The 24,344-nt window shown below is 34.7% G+C and overlaps 3 protein-coding genes across 11 annotated transcripts in view; 2 read left to right on the top strand and 1 right to left on the bottom strand.

Moving 5' to 3' along the window:
- Positions 1 to 93: 93 nt before the first annotated feature.
- On the bottom strand, positions 94 to 12,265 carry Vha100-1 (V-type ATPase subunit a family protein Vha100-1). Of its 3 annotated transcripts, none has more exons than XM_070674948.1 (8): positions 11,947 to 12,265; positions 11,463 to 11,768; positions 8,315 to 8,427; positions 3,039 to 3,165; positions 2,791 to 2,967; positions 2,475 to 2,687; positions 982 to 2,363; positions 94 to 774 (listed from the first exon to the last, which is right to left on the bottom strand). In XM_070674948.1, the coding sequence occupies exons 1-8, from the start codon at positions 12,061 to 12,063 to the stop codon at positions 672 to 674; spliced, it is 2,538 nt and encodes an 845-aa protein (XP_070531049.1). In that variant the 5' UTR covers positions 12,064 to 12,265; the 3' UTR covers positions 94 to 671. The 3 variants fall into 3 exon arrangements, with proteins under 3 accessions (XP_070531049.1, XP_070531051.1, XP_070531050.1); XM_070674950.1 differs by having other exon boundaries at positions 8,315 to 8,400; XM_070674949.1 differs by lacking the exon at positions 8,315 to 8,427 and adding an exon at positions 4,639 to 4,739.
- Positions 12,266 to 12,355: 90 nt separating this feature from the next.
- Atp6ap2 (ATPase H(+)-transporting accessory protein 2) lies at positions 12,356 to 17,695 on the top strand. 3 transcript variants are annotated; one of them, XM_070674962.1, is made up of 10 exons: positions 12,356 to 12,557; positions 12,800 to 12,978; positions 13,273 to 13,400; positions 13,567 to 13,806; positions 13,994 to 14,302; positions 14,456 to 14,539; positions 15,154 to 15,234; positions 15,792 to 15,986; positions 17,006 to 17,114; positions 17,247 to 17,695. In XM_070674962.1, the coding sequence occupies exons 2-10, from the start codon at positions 12,939 to 12,941 to the stop codon at positions 17,324 to 17,326; spliced, it is 1,266 nt and encodes a 421-aa protein (XP_070531063.1). In that variant the 5' UTR covers positions 12,356 to 12,557; positions 12,800 to 12,938; the 3' UTR covers positions 17,327 to 17,695. The 3 variants fall into 3 exon arrangements, with proteins under 3 accessions (XP_070531063.1, XP_070531061.1, XP_070531062.1); XM_070674960.1 differs by lacking the exon at positions 15,154 to 15,234; XM_070674961.1 differs by lacking the exon at positions 15,792 to 15,986 and having other exon boundaries at positions 12,359 to 12,557.
- A 139-nt stretch (positions 17,696 to 17,834) lies between these two features.
- Positions 17,835 to 24,344, top strand: part of LOC139113666 (uncharacterized) — a 66,996-nt gene continuing 60,486 nt past the window's right edge. For 2 of the 5 annotated variants that reach the window (XM_070674976.1, XM_070674975.1), the window contains exons 1-2: positions 17,835 to 18,331; positions 18,447 to 18,646. In XM_070674976.1, the coding sequence (XP_070531077.1) occupies positions 18,556 to 18,646 (91 nt within the window). In that variant the 5' untranslated portion in view covers positions 17,835 to 18,331; positions 18,447 to 18,555. Of the gene's footprint in view, positions 18,332 to 18,446; positions 18,647 to 21,101; positions 24,068 to 24,344 lie in introns of those variants that run through there. The other 3 variants (XM_070674978.1, XM_070674977.1, XM_070674979.1) reach the window with 3 other exon arrangements.

Here is a 24,344-nt window from a genome sequence, read left to right as displayed (position 1 = left end):
TAGTTAGATATTTCACTAGAAGGGACACAATGACGAAGGATTGAAAGTCTTATAAAGTATTCCAGATCTTTAGACAAAATAAATGTAGATGAATTATTTTTCAAGTGTTTTTTAAGTATTTCACATTTCTTTTATTACGCAGTTATATGGATTAACATCAATCGGTCGCTGACACGATATACATTTGTTCTCAGATCTAAAAATTCTACAATGTGTACGGAATCTGCACGGATAAGATTAAGTTTTTAAAACTGGCCTTATTAATATTAGACGATGATAGACGAGAAAGACATGAATCAGTACTTTATTTAGGAAAAAAAGGGTTTTGTATCTTGAATTGGATCAAGCTGTAATTAGCTAAGAAACAAAGTGATAATATCATTAGAGTAGTTTGTCATTTTGGACGCTAAAATTCTTTTCAAAGCTTTATTAACGTTCTATTTGTAATTAGAAGACTATACGAAGATAAGGGGGAATAATTTCTGTACTTTGATCGATTATTATAGTCGATGTTTTACATACATATTTTTTATTCGTAAAGAACATCTAGCTTATTAATTAACTATTTATGACTGACTTGTTCAAACGAGCAGCTTTGATATTCACGTCGTCCTCGCACTCGTACTAATAATAATTAAGATTCAGATATTAATTAACGACGATTAATTGTTTTAATCCTCAGTTGTGGCTTGTGCAGCATCGAGAATAATCTCAAAAGAGAATGGTTGGAAGCTATAACCCAAACCAGAATAGAATTTGCTCTGGAATTCCACCCTGAAAAACACAAACGATGAATTAAAAATCGATTTTTGCCGATAAATATAATAATAAATTTATAATAATGCAATAATATTAATTTATCAATTAAAACAAAATTATCTCTAAAAAAAAAGTAATTTATTTGTAATTATATAAAATAAATAAAAGATATGAAAATAAATCAACAGATATAAAACATCTTTTGTAAAGAAAATATCTTACCAATGCAAACGAAGCGTGTGCAAAAACGCTGAAAGGCCTTCCATGAGTACGAGGATGCCTACAGTCAGCACCGCCCAGAAAGCGAAGATAGCGTAAAGGACGATCCCGCCATCCCAACCCTCTCTCATTAGACCATTTCTCATTACCATGTTCCATAACACCTCAGATAATTGAGCATGAGCAAGAGATAAGGCCCAAAGACGTAAATAGGAAGCAGTATGTGACACACTCCCAAGAACGTATTCGATGGTGTGAATACCCTGGTGAATGAACACCTCTGTCATGTCTTCTTCCTCTTCCTTATGACCCCCACTACTCTGAGTAACATTTCCGCTCTGCTGTAAAGCTCCCATACTGGCCTCCACATCGCCGTTCTCGGCACCGTGATTATTGAGTTGATAGTGCTGCTTTTTACGATTGCGCATCATCATAATTGGTTTCGCCAAAAGCATCCATGGTACGCACAATAGAGCCACGACCACCAAAAACTTTTGCAAGCCGCTTTGACCGCCGTACATGTAAGGGTCGCAATTGCCGACTTGCGCAGCAGGCTTGAAGAGAACCATGTTGATGAACGTGATAAGGACCGAAGGCGCGCAGCCAGGGCCTTCAATCGGCAAGTTTTTCGGGCCATATTTGATCCATTTAATAAACATGAGAAGTACCATGTATAAAAATAATGCCATGAGGAAAATTATCTGCGGTACAAACTCACAAGTAATGTTAAGACGTCTTTTAAAATACATGTGATTCCATAATCCCACTACCACGCCGAATAACATGTGCAACACGCCAAAAATGATAGAGATCTTCATCTTATACGAATTTTGATAAATGATCTTATTTTCCGATAACTGCCACACCGGATCCATGCCAAACGGATATGGATAATCAACATAGTCCGTCGAGTTGGGATCCAGCTGCAGCTCTTTGTTATGCTGAATAGTACTACGATTATAGTTTACTACCCAGTTGGAGCCGAAAATATTGAGCGATTTAGAGAATATGTCGTTATAAATTAAACCCGTATACATGGAAAATAAGCCCATAAGAAAAATTATATAACGGCCACCAAAGAAAATATTCCAGATTTCATTGTCGCTCTTTTTAGCCGCCAATGGTTTTTCCTTCAGTACCATCCAGCCACCAAACAGAAACATGATGAGACCGTGACCAGTATCACCAAACATTATCGCGAATAGAAACGGGAATGTAATAATGGTGTAGGGTGCGGGATTCATCTCTCGATAGGATGCAACTCCATAGGCGTCAATTAACACTTGGAATCCTTTTGTGAACTTATTCGTTCGATTATATGTCGGCGGATCCTCAAAGGTTTCCATACGATTCAGAATAGGAGGAACAGAACTACCACTGCGTTCCTAAAAAAAAAAAAAAAAAAAAAAAAAATAAATAAATAAAAAATTGTTTCATTCACGATACAATTATTATTGTAATGACAGAGAAACGTTATAAAATAGTTTATTAATTACCGTTCCACGTCTTAATGCCAATTGAATAGTTTCAATATCCAGAACAGGCACCCAGCATTCGGCAATTAAACATTTTTGAGTAACGTCTAAGTTGAAAAGATTCAAAGTATGATAAATAGCCTTGATCTTGCGGACCTTAATAAACCAGTTTTTAATATTCTTCGCGGCAGCCACAAGAACGCGATGACGATGGTCCTGTGTCTGTCCTAAGACCTAGAAAGCAAGATCGTATCGTTAACGTCTGCTCAACAATTTTTTAATTAATCATTAAAAAAAATATATAGTTTTGGATAAAAAATACACATAATATTCTCACAGTGTTCAAATCTTCGATGCGAGTCATAACGCCCATGGCCATTTCTCTGCGATCAGCTGGCGCCTCTGGACAGGGATACAAAGTTGCCCTGAAGCCTTCGCAGATCTTCTTCACACGAGTCTTCAGCTGATCACCTTGGAAGAAAATGATGAAGACCGATTTGTAGACCTGGTCCCCCTAATTACATAATTTTTTAATTAGTACTAAAGTCTTCAATTAAAACATAAATTAAAACAGTTATTACTTACCGTCGAAGGATCCTCCAGAGGAGTTTCAATCTCCGCCTGACGCAAAAAGACATTTCCACGGCATGCACGCCACAGCATGCGCTCGAACGCGGGGATGCGTTCCCTCAGGATGACTCCCGCAACGAAACTACTCGCGCAGCAAGATAAGAAACAGTTATATTAATAAACAATAATAACAGATTAAAAAATGAAATATTTAAGGTGTCTATCGGTAGGCATGTGCGTTAAAAATACAAAACTGCATGAAACTCGCCACGTTACGATTTAATGAGGGAAAGGGGGGTCAATTGTTCTTGCGGTAGTTGAAAACGAAGCGTCGTGATGATGATCGTTACACGAAGACGGTACAGCGAAGCCTTCAATCTGTATCGGTCAACGACTTGATGCGGATTTTCCGTGGTATTGCTAGCCAATTGGGAAATGATGATTTCTGTAGCCATGGTCCTTTTCTCTCTCCTTTTTTTTTTTTTTTTTTTCTTTCTACATACCTTAAAGTAACCTTCGGTCAACTATCCTAGGGATCCTTGAGATACTTTGAACGACAAACTCCAAACAAACAGCATACGTGTGACACAGGAACAAATCGGGTATATGCTCATACGTCGAATCATAATTAAATGCCAAATGCTAAGGGATAGTTTGCTTGTCAATACATTTTTATCAGGCCATCGCATATGATTGCATATTGAGAGAAACTATAACGCTTCGACTTTTTATTTTAGCAATAAATCAATTAAAATTATTATTGTAAAATACATAAGTTTTCTAGTAGCCACAAATTTTATTCATTAAATTTATTTATTAAATTAAATTAAATTGAGAAAATTAAAATTACATATGCAACAACTTGATAAATTTCTTATATAGATTAAGGTCAAGTTTGTATCAAGCCCCTTCTTTAACTTTTTTAAATATCTTTTTAATGCTTCCTTTTTTTAATCTTAAAATCTTTATATCCTTAAAAATTCAAATACAGGGACTTTTTGACTTTTGATTATAATTTTTTGTTGTGTAGAATATTAGTGCAATAAAAAGCTCACGATTATGTTCACTAAAATCCCAATATTGTCATAAATTTCAAATTTCTGAAGATGCAAAATACTGAAAATAGAGTTCCAAAGGTTTCTAGGCTTCTAAGGAGCCGAGCTATCAAGGTAGTAAGATACAAAGTATTCAAAGCATTAAAAAGTTCCAAGAATCCAAACATCCAGGAATAAAATATGTTATAAAAATTTTAATGTACAAAGAACGATTTTACGATTTACCTCAAGTATGGAAATTAAAAATACGACAATCGAGAAGTTTTTCAAAAATAAAAACGTCAAGTTTTTTTTTTTTTTTTTATACATGGTACAGTTATATCCATGTTATATCCAAAAAGAAAATTAATTAAAAAATTATCCAAATAATTCAGAATTAATTCAGAAGAAATTAATTCAGAAGAAATATCCTCATAAAAAAAAAATAATTTTCTAAAATTGTTTTAGATATACCAAATTGCTTTTAATGTAATTTAGGTAATTTAATTTCAACTATTTGGATTCCTGGGACTTAGCACGATCGGGAATGAAAGGAGTAACTTAGTAATGGGAGTACGTACCCCAGCTGGACAGGGCCAAGGGCGGACTGGCGGGCGATATTATCATCGCTAATCAACGCGCGTGTCATGGACTCGGTGGGGTTCAAGCCCGCGTGCTCTTGCTGACGACACAACAGACAAGACACAACCACATTAGCCACACTAGAGATGACTACAATGCTCCAGCTCGTCACTCTGTCTCTCCACTTACGCGGGCTTTTCCTACTAGTTTCTTTCGTTACCCTTGCTGCTTTAGGCGAATTTGAGATATTCCTTGGCAGTGCGACATTCATAAAAGCGGAGATCACACCAAACGAAAGTGATAGATATCTCAATATTTCACACACACATTAATGCCATAAACGTTGTGAAATGAATGGGATATGATGGCAGACATAAGTCACATTTAACTTTTTAAATTTTCTAATTAATAATTATATATATATTTTTTTTATAATAATTAAAAATTTCTTAATAATTTTTTGACCAAAATGTAACAATTATTTTCCTAATAATAATCAAGTAATTGTTTAATACAAAGAAATTATATTTTATCCTTCATGTAAAACATTTTAAAATGTTATATTTTAAATTTAAAAGTGTATTTAAAAAGAGGAATTATATAATGCAGTTTCAAAAGCAGTGCAAACCATGATGGAAAGACTATTACGCCGAGCTATCTCAAATTCGTCAAGTTGGCGGGTCAAATGGGAATTGCCAGAAATGCTTATGTATGATATGTATTTCTAGATATAATTATTTAAATTATTACAACTTATTTATAATTATAAAATATAATAAATGTCTACGTTTTTAAACATTACGTATAAAATGCTTAAAAATTTCCTTCAGTTGTAATTAATTCATTGTGTCATTATCGAACAATTTAAAGAGTAAAATTATAGATAAATATTTAAAAAGGCATTTCCTATTTATCGAATTATCTGAAAAAAAGCCATGATTATCTTGTTTAGCGTTCCTTAATATAGCTGTAAGAGTTTTTTCAAACAAAGACTATAAATCGAATCACATTAGACTCATATTAAAATCGATATTGCTAGCAGACTTATAATTTCCAATTTAATTTTTTAAATCAATTAAAAGTCGACATAATCATTCGCATTGTTCGCATCATGTGATGCAAAATATGAAGAAAAACAATACAATTTTTTTGCAAGCGTGACAAAAGCTCTAAGCTGTCAGATTGTTAAAGAAGTTTCGCTAATTTTCGTCATATTCTTCAATATCAGTTTTAAAAACCTGCATACATTTCTGACTCAATAATTTCTTCAAATAAAAATTATGATAATACTGATATTAAAAAATACTTAAAAATAAAACAAAATTCAGCGACATATCTTTAACAATTAATGTTGATTGTGATGAGAAATAAAAACAAATGCGAGAGCATGCGAGCAAGCGGCACATTAAAAAAAAAATATACATACAGACAGTTCATGGTTAAAAAGGGAGAACGTTGTTATACATACCCATGGCCACACCATCATCATTTATGTTATTTACAACGCTGTATCACTACAGTGAGAAATTATTACAACAATTTTGCCGCGCGAGCGTCGAACTGGAAAGCGAGCAGATCTCGATCGTGTTTTCATATCGTGGATTTCAAGTACTCGATACAGTTTGAATTTCTCTGCTTGAGCGGGTGTTATAAAATAAAAATAAATAAATAAATAATTAAATAAAACAAGGTGACTGTATCAAACTGTATCAACTGTTATAAGTCGGGCGATTCCACGCCAATTTTTTTTTTTTTTTTTTTTTTTTTACCTCTCTCGTAAAAAAAACGTACGTACTGCAACATGAAGTAGATGAAAATTTGCACAATCGGTTATAAAAGCGAATCATCGCGCTTGTCTTTTCAGCGCGATTTTGATTGCTGAAGCACCCTCGAAGACGAAAAACAGGATATCAGGATCTTAAATTCTTATTACATAAAAGTTGATCGCGTTAGCTTAAGATTGACGATATAAAATAATAAAGACAATCAAAAAATCAAATAAATCTGTAAGTAATGTTAAGAAAAAGCATCTCAGGTGAAAATTGAATGACAGAATTAAATATAAAATAAATTTCCAGGATATAAAAATTTTAATTCAAGCTGCTAATATAAAAATTGAGAAAGATTCTTAGAATCACGATTAGTAAAGAAATATGATGTATATAAAATAAAAAAAAAAAAAAAAAAAAAAAAAAAAAAAAAATAAAATAACGAGAGGTACTTGAGCAATAAAGGGTACAACTCCGTTTGTTGAGCGACCGGGTTCTTGAATAGATAAAGGCAACAACATCGAGGCAAAAGTGCAAACAAGATTTTCAAATAACGGTTGATAACAGCTTGCCTGAGCGGATTCCTATATTGTGCTCCTATGGTGTCTGCCGCAGTGTACAGGTGCTGTAATCACAGAACACTGACGTAGGATGCATCTACTATCTAAGGTATAGGATATCAAACCTTCGACATATTGATCATATGAGGAAATTACAAAAAAATTAAAAAAAAAAAAAAAAAAAATTTGAAAAAATTGCGGTCTAGTTCTTTAATGAATCCTCATCAAACTTTCTTCTTCCAAGAGGTAAACACGTAGGAAAGCTTTGTGCTGGGTAGAATTTCAGTTTTACACCGAAAACCAAGTCTCTAATACGATGGTATTTATCAGTTAGAATAATTGCAGCATTCGAGAGTACATATAAGAATATTTCACCGGGTTATCTCGTTTATTTGGCTGCACATTTCCTGACATACTTCCAATCCTCGAATTACTGATCCAAGCAGTTTAAATTTAGCATTTATTATTATTATTATTTTTTTTTTTTAATGACAAATGCTACTGACAAGTGATTTTAAAAGCTGTTAAAATACAGCAAGAAGTTAAAATAATGGTTCTATACAAAATACAAAGATATTAAGCGTCGAAATCAAACAGAAACTATAAAAATGTTATTTGTTATAAAAAAAAAATAATCAAAAAAAAAAATTGTATGCCTCGTCACTAATTCGAGAATTAACTTTAACGATCGAACACTATTGCGAAGTGCAACAGTGCATCGGGCTCGTCTTTTGTAACACAAACTGATGTAGACATGCGACGTTATACCGATGACAATTCTCGGTGAATTTTGAAATGCAGAGCGCGGTGATCCAGAATCACCCATCCTAGACTGTCTAATAAGATCTCAAGAGCATAGGATTCGAAATCTATATATTTAAAAGCATACAAGGCAAACATATATAGAAAGAAAATTAATCCTTTATAACATCACAATTTGATTTAAAAAATGTTAGTTGTATAATGAATATTAGGAAACTTTAGAAAAGAATAAAAAAATTTTCAAGTTTAATTTCAATAAAAGTCAAATATCAAAAATATACTGGAGAAGAAGTTATACTCTACCAATTCAATAGTTTTTATAAATGGCAAGACGTAGAATACTCTAAGTTCAGTTACAAAGTCCTGAAGTACTATCTACATTAAAAAGATTGTCACAAGGTGAAATAGTTTCAAAGGAGCAAGTCACGATGAGACCAGGTTTCACTTTAAGCAAACGTCGACAATATTTAAGTTTCAATGATAGACTTAAGGTCCTCAATTTTACATCTGTTTATTTTTCGAGGGAGGTTTTCGAGAATCGCCACGCTCTGCATTAAATGGACTGTATGCCACTCATTAATTACCCGAGCTTGAGAGCCTGGCCGCCGGCGCGGAGGCCCTCCTCACCCAACAGAGTGACTTGCTCTTCTTCACGGCTGGGGTCTGCCATCTGCGACACGACACCTCCATGCTCAGCCTGGCAACAGACACAGGTCACCCCTCTTTCGCCCTATCTCCCGTTCCACTCGCTCATACCAGACCCTCTTTCCTTCTCTCTGTTTCAAAATTTTCTTCAACTTACCGATGTCGAAGAAGAAGAAGAAGAAGAAGAAGAAGAAGAAGAAGAAGAAGAGGAGGAGGAGGAAGAAGGAAAACTCTTCACGAACTCGCGTAGTTTTGCTCAATGCTAGATCTAACGATAAGTCTAATTTCGTGATGCTTAGCCATGAGAATGAAATAAAGAAGTACAGGTTTACAATTTTTTATTAAAAGATCTTAAAATCTTAGAAAAACAAAATTTCTCTAAATTAAAAAATTAATAGGAAAGCATCACGAATAATTTAAAAGTCATGCAGCCCTAATTCTGTCTAATTATACATTTGTCAATTAAAATATTGTCTATTAATTGCAGCTATAGTAATTATAATAATTACAGTAAATAAATTAAAGTAAAAACACAGGTACATCACATATAGAATTACAGTTTTGCTACACATGCTACATGCAAAAAATGCCGTTAATTTAATAAAGGCCGATTGACTATTTCTCATAAAACACCATAAATTTCTATTAAAACATATAAAATCTAAATACAAAATATATTTATTTACGGAGATAATTGCAATAATAATTCAAGATAATTGTTTAATATTTTTCATTAAAAAATACATCGAGTATATTTTTATAGAAAAAAAAAAAAAAAAAAAAAAAAAAATTTGAACAAAAAAATTAATAATGCTATTAAAAAAAATTATTAATAAACTTTTATTTGAAGTAAAACTTCATAAAATACTGAATTTTTATCGAATAAATATGTTCCATGTAAAGCGCAGATTGCTAGGCGGCCTTTAAAAAATTAACGCATACAAAATGCAATAAATAATGCATATCAAACACATTTATTCAATGTTGCGGACATTAGTACAAATCATGCAGATTGCCATTAATTTATTACTATTAACTGTACAAGGCTTCATGCATTGCATCTACATTTAGTTCATTTATGGAAGTCTTCTAATTTTAACAATTCCTACAAAAATTTTACGTTGACTTGAGTAACTATCTCAACAATCCTGTGTAGTGTTTTTTTTTATGTTCTTGTATTTATCATTCACTGATATTTGTATAGTATAATTTTATTGCTTTAATTTGCCACTAAGAAAACTATTTGCTCCTTGAGGGAAATTGACTTAAAACATTTAAATCACTACTATTAAAGTGTTACGTGTATCAAGAAATTACTTAAAATAATTAATTAATTATTTACGTGTAAATATCTTGTTGAGTAAAACACGTGCAAACATGTTTGTTTCCAAACATGCATTTTACGAATTACATAAAATTAAGATCAATCAAATGGAACAAAATAGAAAGGACAGAAGTAAAAAAAAAAAAAAAAAAAAAAAAATGCGTATATAAACGTACTGAAGTAAAAAAAAAAAAAATGCGTATATAAACGTACTGAAGTAAAAAATAAATCATTAATTAACTAAACGAAAAGACACAATAAACTTTCGAATGAGAAAATACTGAAGGATATCAAGTACAAAACTGAATTGGGGGCTTTCAAGATATTACGTGTTAAACAACTACAATCAACGGCTGCATCTTCATAAAATACATTAACACACTAATTCGAAAGAGTTGTAAATTCGTGTGCAGATGTGTCGACACAAAGAGAACGATATGCAGTCTTTCAAAGAACTCTGCTACACACGACATAAGTAGTTCAACAACGAGTGGCCTCTAATCTACGATCAAACATTAAATACAATGTTAAATGTATATTACAAATTTGTATAGATACGAAAATCGCGACGATACCGGACGTAATTCTCAAAAGACGTAAAGGGAGACAGGGCGGAGCGAGTGACTTGTGTCCTTTGCAGTAGTGGCTTTTGGTTAGTCGGCAACACTAACACATTAATAATCCTAAAATCACTCAACAATATTTAATTAGTAATGGTAACAAAACGTGGACATTCCGATTGTCTGACAATTCGCAGGGGCAAGCAGTTTCTACCACTCCCCTTCGCTTGATTTTCACTTCGCTGCTGTCTAAGCAACCTTCGCTGCATTTGCATATCAAATTTCGCAAGCGCAAGAACAGGCCTCTGTTGGTATATCTAATTTGCACAGTCCTCCAGCTTTTTCATGCATTAAAGAGAATTTTGCTTAGCCCGCGGATTCATTTGCTCTTTCGCTTTCTAGTGCAGCTATCCTTCAATCGACAATGCAAATTTCGTTCTTCAAGGCTCACTTCAACGGAATCTCCTCGTGCGAGAGTCTTAACTTGAATTTTTACAAAGATATGATGTTTTTTTTTTTTTTTTTTTTTATCGAATGCACGCTATGCTAAAAGCATTAAGCAGATCTACGAAGAGATCCCATCGAGGTGATAATGCATTTCACACTGAAGCGTATATTCAATTTAATCTAATTTTCTATATTCGTAAGAAAATACACGCGCCGCGTTTAATCAATTCACGGAAATGTAAGCCAAACAAATACAAGGCTGCAAGTTGCGACAATAAACCTTACACAACAATTTGCCTTTTTTGCGCAAAGAATTTAATTGTAGCAAACAGAGCAGAATGAATTTTTGTTTGGTTATTTTGTAAATCATATGACTGCACTTTGAACCAGAGTACTTGATCGCTGAGAAAAAATTCTTATATGTCCATCAACTCGACATTTAATAACAATTGACAATGCCATTTGCTAATATTTACAGCCCATTTGCAAAAATTCTCCCGAAACAGGATTCACATTCAGATTTGTACAAAAACGATTGACAGACACGCTTTACACATCCACTTTTTATAATTCTATAGACAAATTTTGTGTACATTCCTCCCTGATTCCTCCTTTCTGATAAATAAATCTGGAAGACTGCTGCCATCAACAGTTTCGTGATACCCCCAAAAATAAATTTACCTGATACTTTTATGCACGTATTAAAATTGTCAAACCGAGAAATAATTCGTTCGATCAGCGCCAACAGTGACTTACCTCGTCGAAGAAGACCTGGGTCTTTCGCAGGATGTGCTTAAGCTCCGTCAGCTCCAGGAAGTTGCGTTTAAGCGCCTCGGCATTCTGATTCACTTCTCGTAGCTCATTCTCCAGCTTTTCGAAGGTAGCCTCTAAATCGATCATCTCCCTAGGCTGCGGAGCTTCCGGATTCTCGCCTGTATCCAACATTGGAATACCGTCCTTCTTGATCTCCTTCTCGAGGTAGCGTAGTTTGCGTTCCATCTCGTCGCAACGACGCACCTCGTTGACGAATTTCCGTTGGAAAGCATTAACATCGGGATTTAACTGAAACGAAATACATACGTTAGTGACAATGCCGTCAAAGCAATAAGAGAGACAAGTAGCACTGAAATGGAGATAAGGATCTGCAATTAACAAAAAAAAAAAAACGGAAAATTTATTAGGAAACTTATCAAAGTACTCGCAAAGCGATAAAACAAGATCAGGGAACGCAATTACTCACGTCGCGGAACTGCACCAAACCGAGCTCGCCGAGTTCAGAAACACAAGCATACGCCGCTTCACTCTGGAGGAAGAGCTGACATAACGTCATCTCCTCGCTGCGGAAGAGCGAGCCCATCTTTGTAGTTTTAAAGTAACGTGCCGCAGGGACGAACGAGCTATTCTTATTCCAGTGGCATTGGCTGCGACTTCAAGTGACACTTCCTCGGTCTTATCGCCAATTCAGAAATCGTGGCCGTGATAACGTCGGCGGGGACAAGCTGGACAGTGGCGATCGATCGGTTAGTCACGAGGTGCGCGAGCGTAAGTAACGTGATAAAAACGACCTTGCTACACCCATCGCGATTCGCTATGCAGCTATAGTGGCGCCACCGCACGCGGAGGCAGAGAGAAGCTTTGCGAAACTTCGTGCACACATTCACCGCGTTGTAGACATTCAAAAGTAGATATGGCGTTTACTGCGGTTGCGGCGACGACGACGACGACGACGGCTGGTGAACTTGACCGCTCGATCTCATCCAATTCTCGATAGTTTCTGACTGTACTCGGCTGTTCTTGGAAGCCGGCACATTACTGCACACCTCGTGTGAGACTCGACCACACGAAATCCAGGTAACTGGTGTTTTATTATTGTCTAAATTTCGTAAGAATCCTAAGAGCTTCGTGTATGTTTCAATTTTCTTTCGCTTTTTTTTCATGTCGTAATTGATTGAAGTCGTTTTCTTCCCAGTTTTATTTGGTCTGCCGAATTTTTAACCGGTCGTTTTATAGTTATCGAAAGATCTCAAAATGGCCGTGTTCGTGTGAATTGAATGTGCGTTAGATGGCACTACGTTGTTCTTTCATTTTCACAGCCAGCCAGGGCCAGGGCAGCCAGGCTCTTGATGTCACAAGACTCGCAAGTTCTACCCGACGTGATCACATGATCGCGTCTGAAATTGATCGTCGTTTGTAAGGAGTGTCTTTCAAATTTAATCGTCTTCTCACGGAACAATGCTTCGACAGTTATCGCTCTTCGCCGTCCTCGTCGCAGGTAATTCTCCATTCATTCTCGAAAAATCCTTTCTAAAGCGATCAGAAACCTTTGAGATCTCGATCGAATTTTCGGTTAGGTTGCAAAGACCAGCCTGTTATCTAAAGCAACTTCAGGAAAATCTGCGAAAAGTATAATGTTTAAGCTTAAATTCATTGTTGAATAAGATAGATTTTGTCTGGTTCTTTCAAATACACTAAAATATGATATATATTAATTTCTTTACCAAAAATATAGGTTTTTGCTTAATATACTTGGATTCTTGTATTTTGATTATTTTATTTGCTTTTTTAGTTCATGCTAGCGGTGAGTTTATCGTTCTTCATGGACCTGATAGCATAGAATTCACTGTAAATGGAGAAATTGAACAAAGCAACCTCAAGGAGATCTTGTCAGCAGCTCTTGGTTATACAGCAAAGGAGGTTTGTTAATTGAAATCTTTATATACAAATTATTAATAATTTTTGGGTGCTATATAATTTTAAACATATTTAAAACATTTTAGCAACATTTTTACTACATCAAATAAATGAAAGAAACTGAGTTTAATTTTTTTAACATTTTTTAAATATATTTGTAATCTTATAGAAAGACTCTGAGCGAAGCATTGCCGTATGGGATCCATTTTCGATGCCCAGGGCTCTAGTTGCTATAGCAATTGATGGAATAGATCAACTACCTTTCATAAAAGATAATACTAAAGCTACATTCCCTTTGATCGCTGATGAGGCAGAGGAAACAACTTGGCAAGCGATTAGAAGCCGAGTTGAGGAACGCAGCAATGATAATACATTAGTCAGAATTAATTTGAGCGATGGGGTTGATGCTGTAAGTACATATTGTATGACTATATTGATAAATAGTAAATAGTTTTTAATAAAAAAAAATTAACCACTACTTAAAAAACTGTATAGTGATTTTTTTTCGGCAGTATATTACATTTTATTGCAGCTTGTCTTTGTAATTTAATCTTATTGTTAAAATATGATAAATAAAATATATATTTTTAATACAGCTTGGCCAATCGGCTCTCGGGGAACTTAAGCCTGTTAACATGGAGAAACTGAAGTCTCTGAGCCCTGACGTTGAAGAAGATCGTAAATTTGTAGAAGAGATGCAACTTCTTCATGCCATCGCCGACAATGCTTTTTCTGCAAAGAAACATGACTCTTACACAAATGTTTATTGGTTGGTGGTGTCATCACTCAGACTAGTTCTGGATTACCATGGAAACACTTCCGCACCCGCTCAGGAGGCATATTCGTTGTTAAATGATGCCATGGAACACGTGTCCAAAGCCTTTATGAATACTTACGACGGCAGGGTATGATCGAAAAACACTCGCACTTTTATTTCATTTAAAGTACACGTCCAAATTAAATCTCTAATTATTTTTAAATTTATTTACACATTAATTATTGTACAAGGAATATAATAATTTCGTGATAAAACATGTTTTTATATACACGTGTTCTAGGTTATTATTACGGCCTTTACGAATGATGCCAGAATAATGAGAAGTGCTCGTTCTATTCTTGAGAGACACCGTAGAGACACCCCGGTAAGTTTTTCAATATTATCTTACGTTTTATATAAGCTATTTGCAGTCTGTGTTTCAAGTACAAAATAATTTGAAATTTTTTGAAAATATTTTAAAAGAAAAATATTTGAAAATTAAATTAAAAAACGGTGAATTATTATAATGGTATACAGAATAATATAACAAATTTTTATATATTACAATATAATTATAAATTAAATGATTAAGTATGCGGAGCATACTTATAGATATATTGTGTGAAACATGAAAATATGTGATTATTAAAATTTACCGGTTATATTCTTTATACAGTTACTTGAGAAAAAAAAATATTGTTAAACTATTATTATTGTCTTATTTTTATTGTTTCGCGATTCCGATAATATGTAATTTATAGATATAGCTAATTTTGCAACTGATTTTCTAAGTAAGTATCGCACTTTTTATCTGAAACGTGAATTAATTGAAATTTGTTTTTAATATTTAATTTTAATAGAAAAATCAAAAAATATAGATTTAAACTTAATTTTTACTTTAGTCATAACTGTTGGGTTTAGAGTCACGACGTGTTAATTCACTTGAAATAATCTATCTTCTATCTATATTATCTTTAATTATAACGGGATATTTTGTAGGCTCGTAAGACTAAAAATGTTAAATCCGCTGCCAAGGAAGCGCCATATAATTCAGATCTTAAAGATAAATTTTTCGTCAAGGTACCGTGTCGAATCGCATTGCATGAACTATTATTTGATTGAAAGTGTTTCTTTTCCGAATTAGAGGTAGCTTTTTGCATGGATATCGCGAACACGACGAATTACTCTTTAATTACTCTAATCAACGAACTTACAAACTTTGTCCGGCTAGTATTCATTCGTTTCCTCTTCTTTTCTTTTCGAAATTACGTTTTCAAACGATATTTAACAAATCGTCGAAGCTTGATAATAACGAATATTCAGTAGTAATTAACATTTTGATGTTTTTCACCGATAAGCTTTCGAAACTTGACATTAATGCATTTATGTAGTCGTTAATAGTAATATTATCTCTGAAACGGTCAATATCCTTGGGCTTAAAATTTTAAGTACGAGCAAATTTGAACGTTTCTCACAATCAAATCCTTGAAACAGATTGAAAATTCTTGAACATCTAAAACTCGATGTCGACAAATCGATATACTTGACGAACTTAAGTCCTTCAAGTTCTTTGGAGTCTTGAAGACTGAGTTTGCTTTAATCATCTTACTCAGATTAGTGAACAACACTGATTATAGCAAGACGAGGATCAAGACGAGCAAAAAAATAAAATGGAGGATGGGGAGATAAATAGAATGAGTAGTACTAGCGAGTCCATCACTGTCGTCAGTTCTACTGAACGTCCGGGCGTTCAGGAAAATAGCGGAACGTCGGAAATGTCCGACGAAGTTAAGGAGCATAAGACAAATACTAACACACAGACAATAGGACAGGTATCGCAAACATATTAACATGCATCGCAACCGATGGGTCTAGAAGAGAACTGGATAAGTCCGATTTTTTTCTCAACTTTTTTTATTCCGAGACATGTGAATTTATATTAAATAAAAAATTAATGTTTTACTAATTTTTTAAAATTGATAATATAATATTATTAAAAGGAGAAGAAAATGTTATATGCAGCAAAATGTGATTTATCAAATTCTTTTTCTAGATCTTTCAATGGTTTTTGTTTTGCCAGACTGCCAAAATATTAGAGCACCTGAGTTCTAAGATGACTAATTAATTTAGTGTTTAACAAGTGCTCTAGTAGAATCGAACAGTATTAACAAAATATTTTTCAACACTTAACTAATTTAATTATTTAGCTTAAATGTTTTCATAACTGTTTTTTTTTTTTTTTTTTTTTTTTTTGCATTAAGATCGTAATTTGCTATAGATGTCAATTAATGCTTATCTGAATGATGCTTAATCATAGCGACGTTTTTAATTCAACAGCAAACTTTAGATAGCAAATTTTGTACTCGAGAAGCGGGAGAATTGTTTCTTTTGATTATTAACATCGGTGGCTTTTAGCTTACTGTCTTGTGCTTTTCAAGTATAGAAATACAATATTGCATGGAAGCTTGTCATATTCGATGCATGCATATATTTTAATAATGATAAATCTACAAGTGATGAAACTCAATGGAAGGTGTTATTAGGGAAAATTTAATCAGCTAATTATTATACATAATTATTTAGCAAGTATTAAAAGCACATCCATTGATGAAGTATGAACTCTCAAGTTCGTTTTATATGTTTGCAAAGGCCTTGATATTTTTTTTACGCATTTCTGAATACGCTGAAATTTTTTTCTTTTTCTACTTGTTCGCGAAATGTTATTAAGAAGTGTAGAATGTTATACTAGTAATTTTAGCAAGTACCACAGAGAGGAAACGTTTGCAGGATTGAGATTTTGTAGATTTCGAAAATTACGTTAATATTTATTATAGCAGTTATTCTGTTTCAGCCTGAGTTCTCCGGCCGCGCAAAAACTTACACTGAGAATTATCCTGTCATCTTCAACATAATGCTGTGGTTCGGCGTCGTTTTCGTCTTTTCACTCTTGGCCATTTGTCGTACGTATTTTTTTTTTTTTTTTAATAGAACTGTATTGGAATTAACTCGCACAAAATTTACATTTTTGCATTTTAAGACTACACAAAAAAAAAAAAAAACTAAATAATAACTATGAACCTTAATATTTTTAGTGGCCATCGCTGATATGGATCCAGGACGTGATTCCATCATTTACCGTATGACATCGAATCGAATGAAGAAGGATAATTAGATGTAAATTCATTTATAAATTAAACGTAATTATATAAGTACATAATTTTATAATGTATGTTTCTGTGCAAAGTGTAGCTTATTAGAGTATCTGTATATTGTAATTTATCAATTTTACTTTAAGTGCGTTTGAATAAGGAGATAGATTGTTATTGCGCATTTCTATATTTTGAAGATTCTTTAAATCTTCATTTTGAGTAGGCCAAGAGTCCTTCAGAGTTATTAATTAGCAAAGACGCACATAAGCATTACGTCGATTTGTTAAAATACAAAAAGTGATTGTTAGGCCGTTATAAAATTTCGGCTTCGTATATTCCTCGAAAGTCATAGGTTATTCTAAATATAACTTAATCATCCGAATTAAAACATTTTCAAATGTTACTAATTGCTGAAATCCTTGTATAATTCCAGCCAGTCCATTTTTCAGTTTATTCCTAATTTTATAAATGCCTCACAATCCTTTATGTTTTTATTATGTCATGAAAATAACATAAAAAGAATGATTTTGCATTGTGTTATAAACTGATCTCTTTTAATTATTATTTCAATTTAATTAGTTTCACGGGCCGCAATTCTCGAGACTGTCGCGCCTCGAAGCAGACGCGCGATCATTAGCGCCAATGGATACATCCAGTAGCACAACCGCTCAGCGAGCTCAATTATCTGATTGGCCGTATGCTGTTGGGTCTAAAAGAATAAACGAATCATAATGCAAGACCTCACTGAGCGCTAACGGTTGTCCTTCTGGATACAGCCAATTTCATGTCGCTTCGTGTAACCGTTTGTTCGACGGAGTTCGATGGATTCGCGACTTCTACATTTATTTTAAAAACGATTTACGTATGCAAATCAAGTATCAAGAATACTGACTCGAGTGTTGAATCGTGGCATTTTAATTGAAGTATCCGTACAAATTGATAATTTCTTTTTATGTCGTTTGATTTTGTGTATTACTTACTTGGCAACTTGGGCGTGATGGGTTGCGAAAACGCTCTGCGTCTTTGAGGTATATTTGCGCGTTATATTTAACGCAATATTTGTATGCAGCAAACATTCGCGAAGCGCTAATGTTTAAACAAACTTGTCCATTAAGATATATTAAGTAACTATTTCTTTTTCAGATTCCTGGCATTTCTGAGCTGGACGATACCAAATCCAGGCAACGTCGCCAATCGCGGATGATTTAATAGAACTTATATTCGCCGATCTGACGAAAAGAAATCGTTATGAATGGCTGTGGTCAGTCACAACGTAGTCAAATGGAACATTCTCTTCCTATTTCCTTGTTGGGCCAACGTCAAAAGCAAGAAACCTGCATTATGTAAGTAAATTAATTCATTGAATTTTGTTTGAAATCTCAATTACCATATGGAATATTGAATGAAACAAAAAACCGATTACGGTAATTATTACGTTAATTCACATTAATTAGTAACACATCCAATTTCATATAATTGCTCGTGTTCATTCAAGTCTGAATAAGCATGTGTCCTCAATGAAACCATTCCCCAGATAACAGTGACGTTGAAAAACGACATGTAGTACCTATTTTCATCTATTGTGCATTGTGCTTGATCTATTTTGGTCTTTTAGACGTCAATAGATGCCATTTTATCATTTTACTGTGCATTAAATTAGGTCCAGCTTTTTATAACTGAACTGGTACCCTCATTCAAGTAAAATAAATATATTTAACGTTTGATGAAAGTCAGATAAAAATTCTAGTGCAGTCTAACGTTTTCTTTAAATCATCCAAGTCTTTAGTTTCAGTTTTCATATTTTATATAATTTTTTTTCAACGTAATATCATATTGCAAGTTCCTATTAGAGTCAGCACTATAAATTGAATATTAATATTATTAATTTGTTAAATCCAAGTAGTTCCCTTATGCAATATGTCGCGTTTAGCACTTCCGCCCTACACGTAAGAGCAATAATCAATATTTAAATACAATCTTTTTTTTTTTAAGCGTCTCGATTATATAACTTATTACAAATGTATCTCTGGTTTTCCATTTCCTAAGTATTTCACCTTGTAATACTTGTTTGAAATACATTTATTATTATTAGGCATATCGCGATTGTACTTTCTGCATGTGTGCACATACGTGAATGCACTCACGGTATATTGGAGTGCGGGTGTAAGACACAACTATCAATTCACACGTATAATATTTGTACATAATAGTTGTATGTAATAATACCTAACTGTCTGACATACATCGGGAAAAGTTATTTGCACTCGTATTACGCAAAAAAAAGGTTAAAAATCGTACAGTTTGATGTGTGAATAATTACATTGATGACGAAATTTTTATGAAAGCTTAAACCAACGTTTAGTAGTATCATTTAGATATTTTTATTACATAAAAAAATTTTAAAAACAAATTGCTTCAGTCGATTGGATTAGTGAAATCCTTTTTTCATTTTTTAATTACTCATTAAACTGATATAATGAGAGAGTCGATCTTATCTACTAATTTCTCCAATTACATTTCCAATTAATTATTTCTATAATACTTGAGTTTATTGAAGTTAACAAACTCAAGGAATAAGTTCTTATATAATTTACAAATTTATTAATTATTTTATTATCTTTTACTTATCTTAATTAATTAACGGTCCCGTTCTTTCTCTCTATAAACCCATAATTTTTTTCTTCTTTTTTTTTTTTTTTTTTTTTTGCCTCCGCATTATCACTCGGCTTTATTTTTTTATTACGTAAGATATCGTCGATTATACTTTAGCGTCTTGTCAAACATTTAAATTTCAAAGTGCGCAATAAAACAGACATAACCAAGTATAATTAGTGGCGGATATCGCTTTTTATATTAATAACAGTAACGTTTATCAGCTCGTGATTAACGATCAACGATCGATTTCACGTATTATTGGTGGCAATTCCCGGTGATATGATCTCGAAGCTCTTCCGGTTCATTTCAATCGATATCACACATTTCTCGCTTACGTATACACGGGTATGTGTGTAATGCTGAAATTCAACTTTCCTTAAGAAATAAGATAAGCATAATTCTTAACGTGTACTTGTAAAATATTTTTACGAATATCCAAGTTGCTTCAAGGATCTGCGATACGTAGACATATGTCCAATCAAAGTGTTATTGTTATTCGGTGCAACGTTTTTTTTTTTCTTAATTATTTTTTTTTTTTTTTTTAATACGAGTCAAATATGTTTATCAAAATGTAGATTACATGTATATACATATACCCACGAGTCGTTTACAGAACGAGGTGATTAACTGCACTAAACTTTTATTTTTTTTTTTTTTTTTTTTTTTTTTAATTATCAAAGCGCTTGACTGCTGCTTAATTTTTTATATTTACAATAAATTATTTACTTTTAATTTTGCAGTGTTAAACAGTTTGGCAAACGATTTGTATACATATACAGGGTGAGCTTTTTATTTTTTTTTTTTTTTTTTTAAGGAAAATTAAATCCGCTCGAATCTTTTCAGTCGCGTTTACGTTTTCTCTCTCTCTTTTCCCAATTTTTTTTTCCCCTTTAACTCGACAAGAGGAATATCTCTATCCGAGATCCAAGTCATATCAAGGATCCGTGACATATAGATGCTGCGCGCGGCAGCAACAAGTGAGGTCGACTCCTCTCGGCGAAGGTTCTCACCCCACTTTCAGTCAGATACAATCCCCCCCACTTGGGGGCACGTCGCGCACCCACTCCACCTCAGGTTCTCCAACAACACCTGTCGTTACGACGGCGTACGACTGGCTTTTCCGCCAGTCCGACGTATATACGGTTGTCGCAGGTTCTCCCGAGATTCTTGTCGCGTGCAGTGAGTCCTGTCCGCGCCGTCGCTCTCCTTTCCGTGGCGTGGCGTGGCGTGGCGTGGTGATTTATTTGCTCTGCTACGCGTTGACCGCGCGGACGCAGAGGTTGTCGCCCGACGGCGTGTTTGTTCTTGCTTTTGTTTATCGCCGCGTGCGGGATCGAGGCTGTGTTCGTCTTAAGGTCGAAGTTACGATAACAAGGGGATGTCCGACAGTGGCGGCGAGACGAGATAGATAACGGTTCGTTGTGTGGGAGAGATTCGGGGATGATTTTCGCGACGCGCAAAATTCCGCTCTTTATCAATTAATCGTCGACGGGTACTTAAATTATCAATCATATCAAGAGCGAGCCCGGCGAGCTGTGCCGCAATAACTATCGCGGAAGATTTAGAACGTATTTGGTCTACGAAGAAATCGTCAGTCGGAATTCAGGCGATTCATCGCCGCGGATAAATGCGTATTGTATTCCTCGCAGAATCACGTGGCACGTGCGTTGCCGTGCCACTTCAGGACCAGTCATACCTGTAACTCCGCCGTCCACCACGTGGTTGATCGCGATCTCGTAAACACACTTACCGCTTCGGCGATCTAGGAAAAATACCGCCTCTGGCGATCTGTCGATTGATTTCGGATAGGTTAAAGGTTTCGCTTCGAGAGCTAGACTCGGTGAACTCAGTCTGTTTAAATATGCACGATCGGTTCTCGCGCTGATCGTCGAAATCTTCCAAATCGCGGAGATGAACGAATTTAGAGGAAAATGCAATGAGTAATTTCAATTTACATCGGTAACAGATTAGATTGATAAAAGAAAAAAAAAATAAATTTCTTTTAATTCTTGATTAAATTAACATGACATTTTAAATTATTATATATGCCGGGATGATTTATTCTATTTTAATGTCTTCGGAAAAGTTTCACGAGGATTAAAATTGTCATAATGACAATATCCGTTAGCGATAAATATGATGAAGCTGTTTTCTTCCTCACATCGTACAACAAAGAATAATAAGGAAACGATAATCTATTAGCGGGATGATTTGTTATATGCGCGAATCGGTGTGTGAAAAAAAATTAACTGCTTCGTCAATTATTCGCTGCTCGACGTGAAGGAAGATGGCTGGCTTGCAAGTGTGGAAAAATTCTTAAAGACGCATATGGAAACTTGAAATTAGAATATCAATGAGACAAGATTTTTCGACTCGCTTCCAAGACGGAAAAGCGATATCGAAGAAACTTTGTGGAAACTGTGACTGAAACCTATTTATTTCAAGCCTTTGAAAAGACTTGTTCAAGAAGATTTTCCAAGAAACATCTCGTGAAACATATCTTACGGGAAAGGCTCGTTTGAAGAAGGAATTTGTCGAAACATCTGTCTGAAGAACATTCAAAGGGCTGCTTCCTGCTGGAGTATTATGTAAAAGACACATGCCCGAGAAATATTCTTTAAAGATATTCTTCCTAAAGAGAAATATTTTCTAAGGGATATTTCGATAAAGGTGTATTCGTTCCTGAATATCCTCAATAATATAATAAGAAAAAAAATGTCGTTTACGAGATACATCAAAGAGATGGTGAAAAAAAATTATTCGTGAGAAGATTAATTTCGAGGTATCTTACCGGTGACAATCTACGAGTTTAAAGATATTATTAAAGAACTGTCGGTGATTTATTCTCACGAGATATTAATAATAGCAACGTTAACGGGAAAATTCGCGGATAATTTTTTATCTTCCTTTCTGAAAGAAACTTTAAAAAAAAAAGATCACGGAGAAGTAGTTTCCTTCTTCTTGCTTTATAAATTCTTATTCTTAAAGCTAATCGTTTTCCCACTTTTCAAGCGAAAATCGCAATCTTTTCACGTCATAGCTAGTCGTCGTAGACAAGAATGACCCTCGAGGTGATGCTCGCGCGAGAGCTGCAGGGCGTCGCGACGTTAGGTCGGCGAATTAAGCGTCGTAACTTCGGCTTTACGTAATCCCAATCTGTTGCTGCTGCTGCTATCAACACCGTCGGGTGAGACTCTCGTCAAGGCCGCAGAAATCGCGCTGCACAACCCGTAACGAGACGCGTCGGCTAAAGCCAAAGCCGTCGTTGATCCTGCTAATCTAGTGAGAAGCAAGACGTTCCACCAGTCAACCTGAATGAGCGGAAGTCTTTGAAGAGAACAAAACGTGGAAAGACCGAAGCACTCCGGTAAATCGATCGATTTAACGGATCGACAAAAGGCGCTGAGGTACGAAGAGTAATCAAGAAATCAAGAAGGGTGAAAATCTGGACGAGAAACGCGTAAAGAAAAGCAATTAAAACGGCAAGTTTTAGCTACGAGTTTTAAACGAGTTGACTGTGACACTTGGTGTCGAACGAACAGGCCATCGTAAAGTAAAATATTAAACTTTCACGCACGTTCAATAAACATAGTTTTAGTAAGAGAAATTATCAGACCCCAGGGAAAGTTTACAAGAACAAAAGCGCGAGATCTTCGGGGGTAAGATTGGAACGTGAGGGAATGTCCGCGGAGACTTGAAGAGGAAACAAAGCTGCAAAAAGATATCATCAGCCGTACTTGAAGAAAAACGTATCGGCCTCGAGGTGACACTCAAGCCTTACTCGCGAAGGACGCTACAAGTGTCTTTTCCTGTCGAGATATCATCGGACACGTCTCATCGTCTTCCTGGATCGGTGATCGCGTCCGAGCGGCCTTCGCCAAAAAGCGCTTCGGGAATTCGCGAACACGCGTTACCGAAGTTTCGGACCTGTGCGCGTGACTTCCATTCGCGTTGTTCTGTGTTGTTGTTAATGAAAGTGCCCTGCCTGGTCTCGCAGACTCGCCGCGACTCCCGACTCGCGCGGACGCACGTTACCGATTCTCGCGCAACGAGTGTCCTCCCGAACTCGAGGTAGACTACTGTTGGATCCTTACATTAGATCGACTCAGGTTGGTTGTGTCGAGCGTGCTAAATGACTTTGGACTTTGGCGATTAGACGAGTTTGACTCTGACTCAATTTTCGATTTATTTTTAATTTTATTAGATAGAAATTAAATGTCCTGAAGAAGCTTTTTAATATCATTTAAAAGAACGAAGTACTGTTTATCAAAAATAATTGTTGAAAAAAATTTCTTTTTTTTTATACATATATAAATGCTATTATATTTTGAATTTTTTTAAGATAACATCTCGAAAATAAATACGTATATTATTTTCCATTTATTT

The sequence above is a fragment of the Cardiocondyla obscurior genome, linkage group LG03 (assembly GCF_019399895.1).
Source record: "Cardiocondyla obscurior isolate alpha-2009 linkage group LG03, Cobs3.1, whole genome shotgun sequence".
NCBI classification, from domain to species: domain Eukaryota; kingdom Metazoa; phylum Arthropoda; class Insecta; order Hymenoptera; family Formicidae; genus Cardiocondyla; species Cardiocondyla obscurior.
Note: the sequence above shows the minus strand (reverse complement) of the source record. Positions and strands in the feature narration are given on the sequence as shown.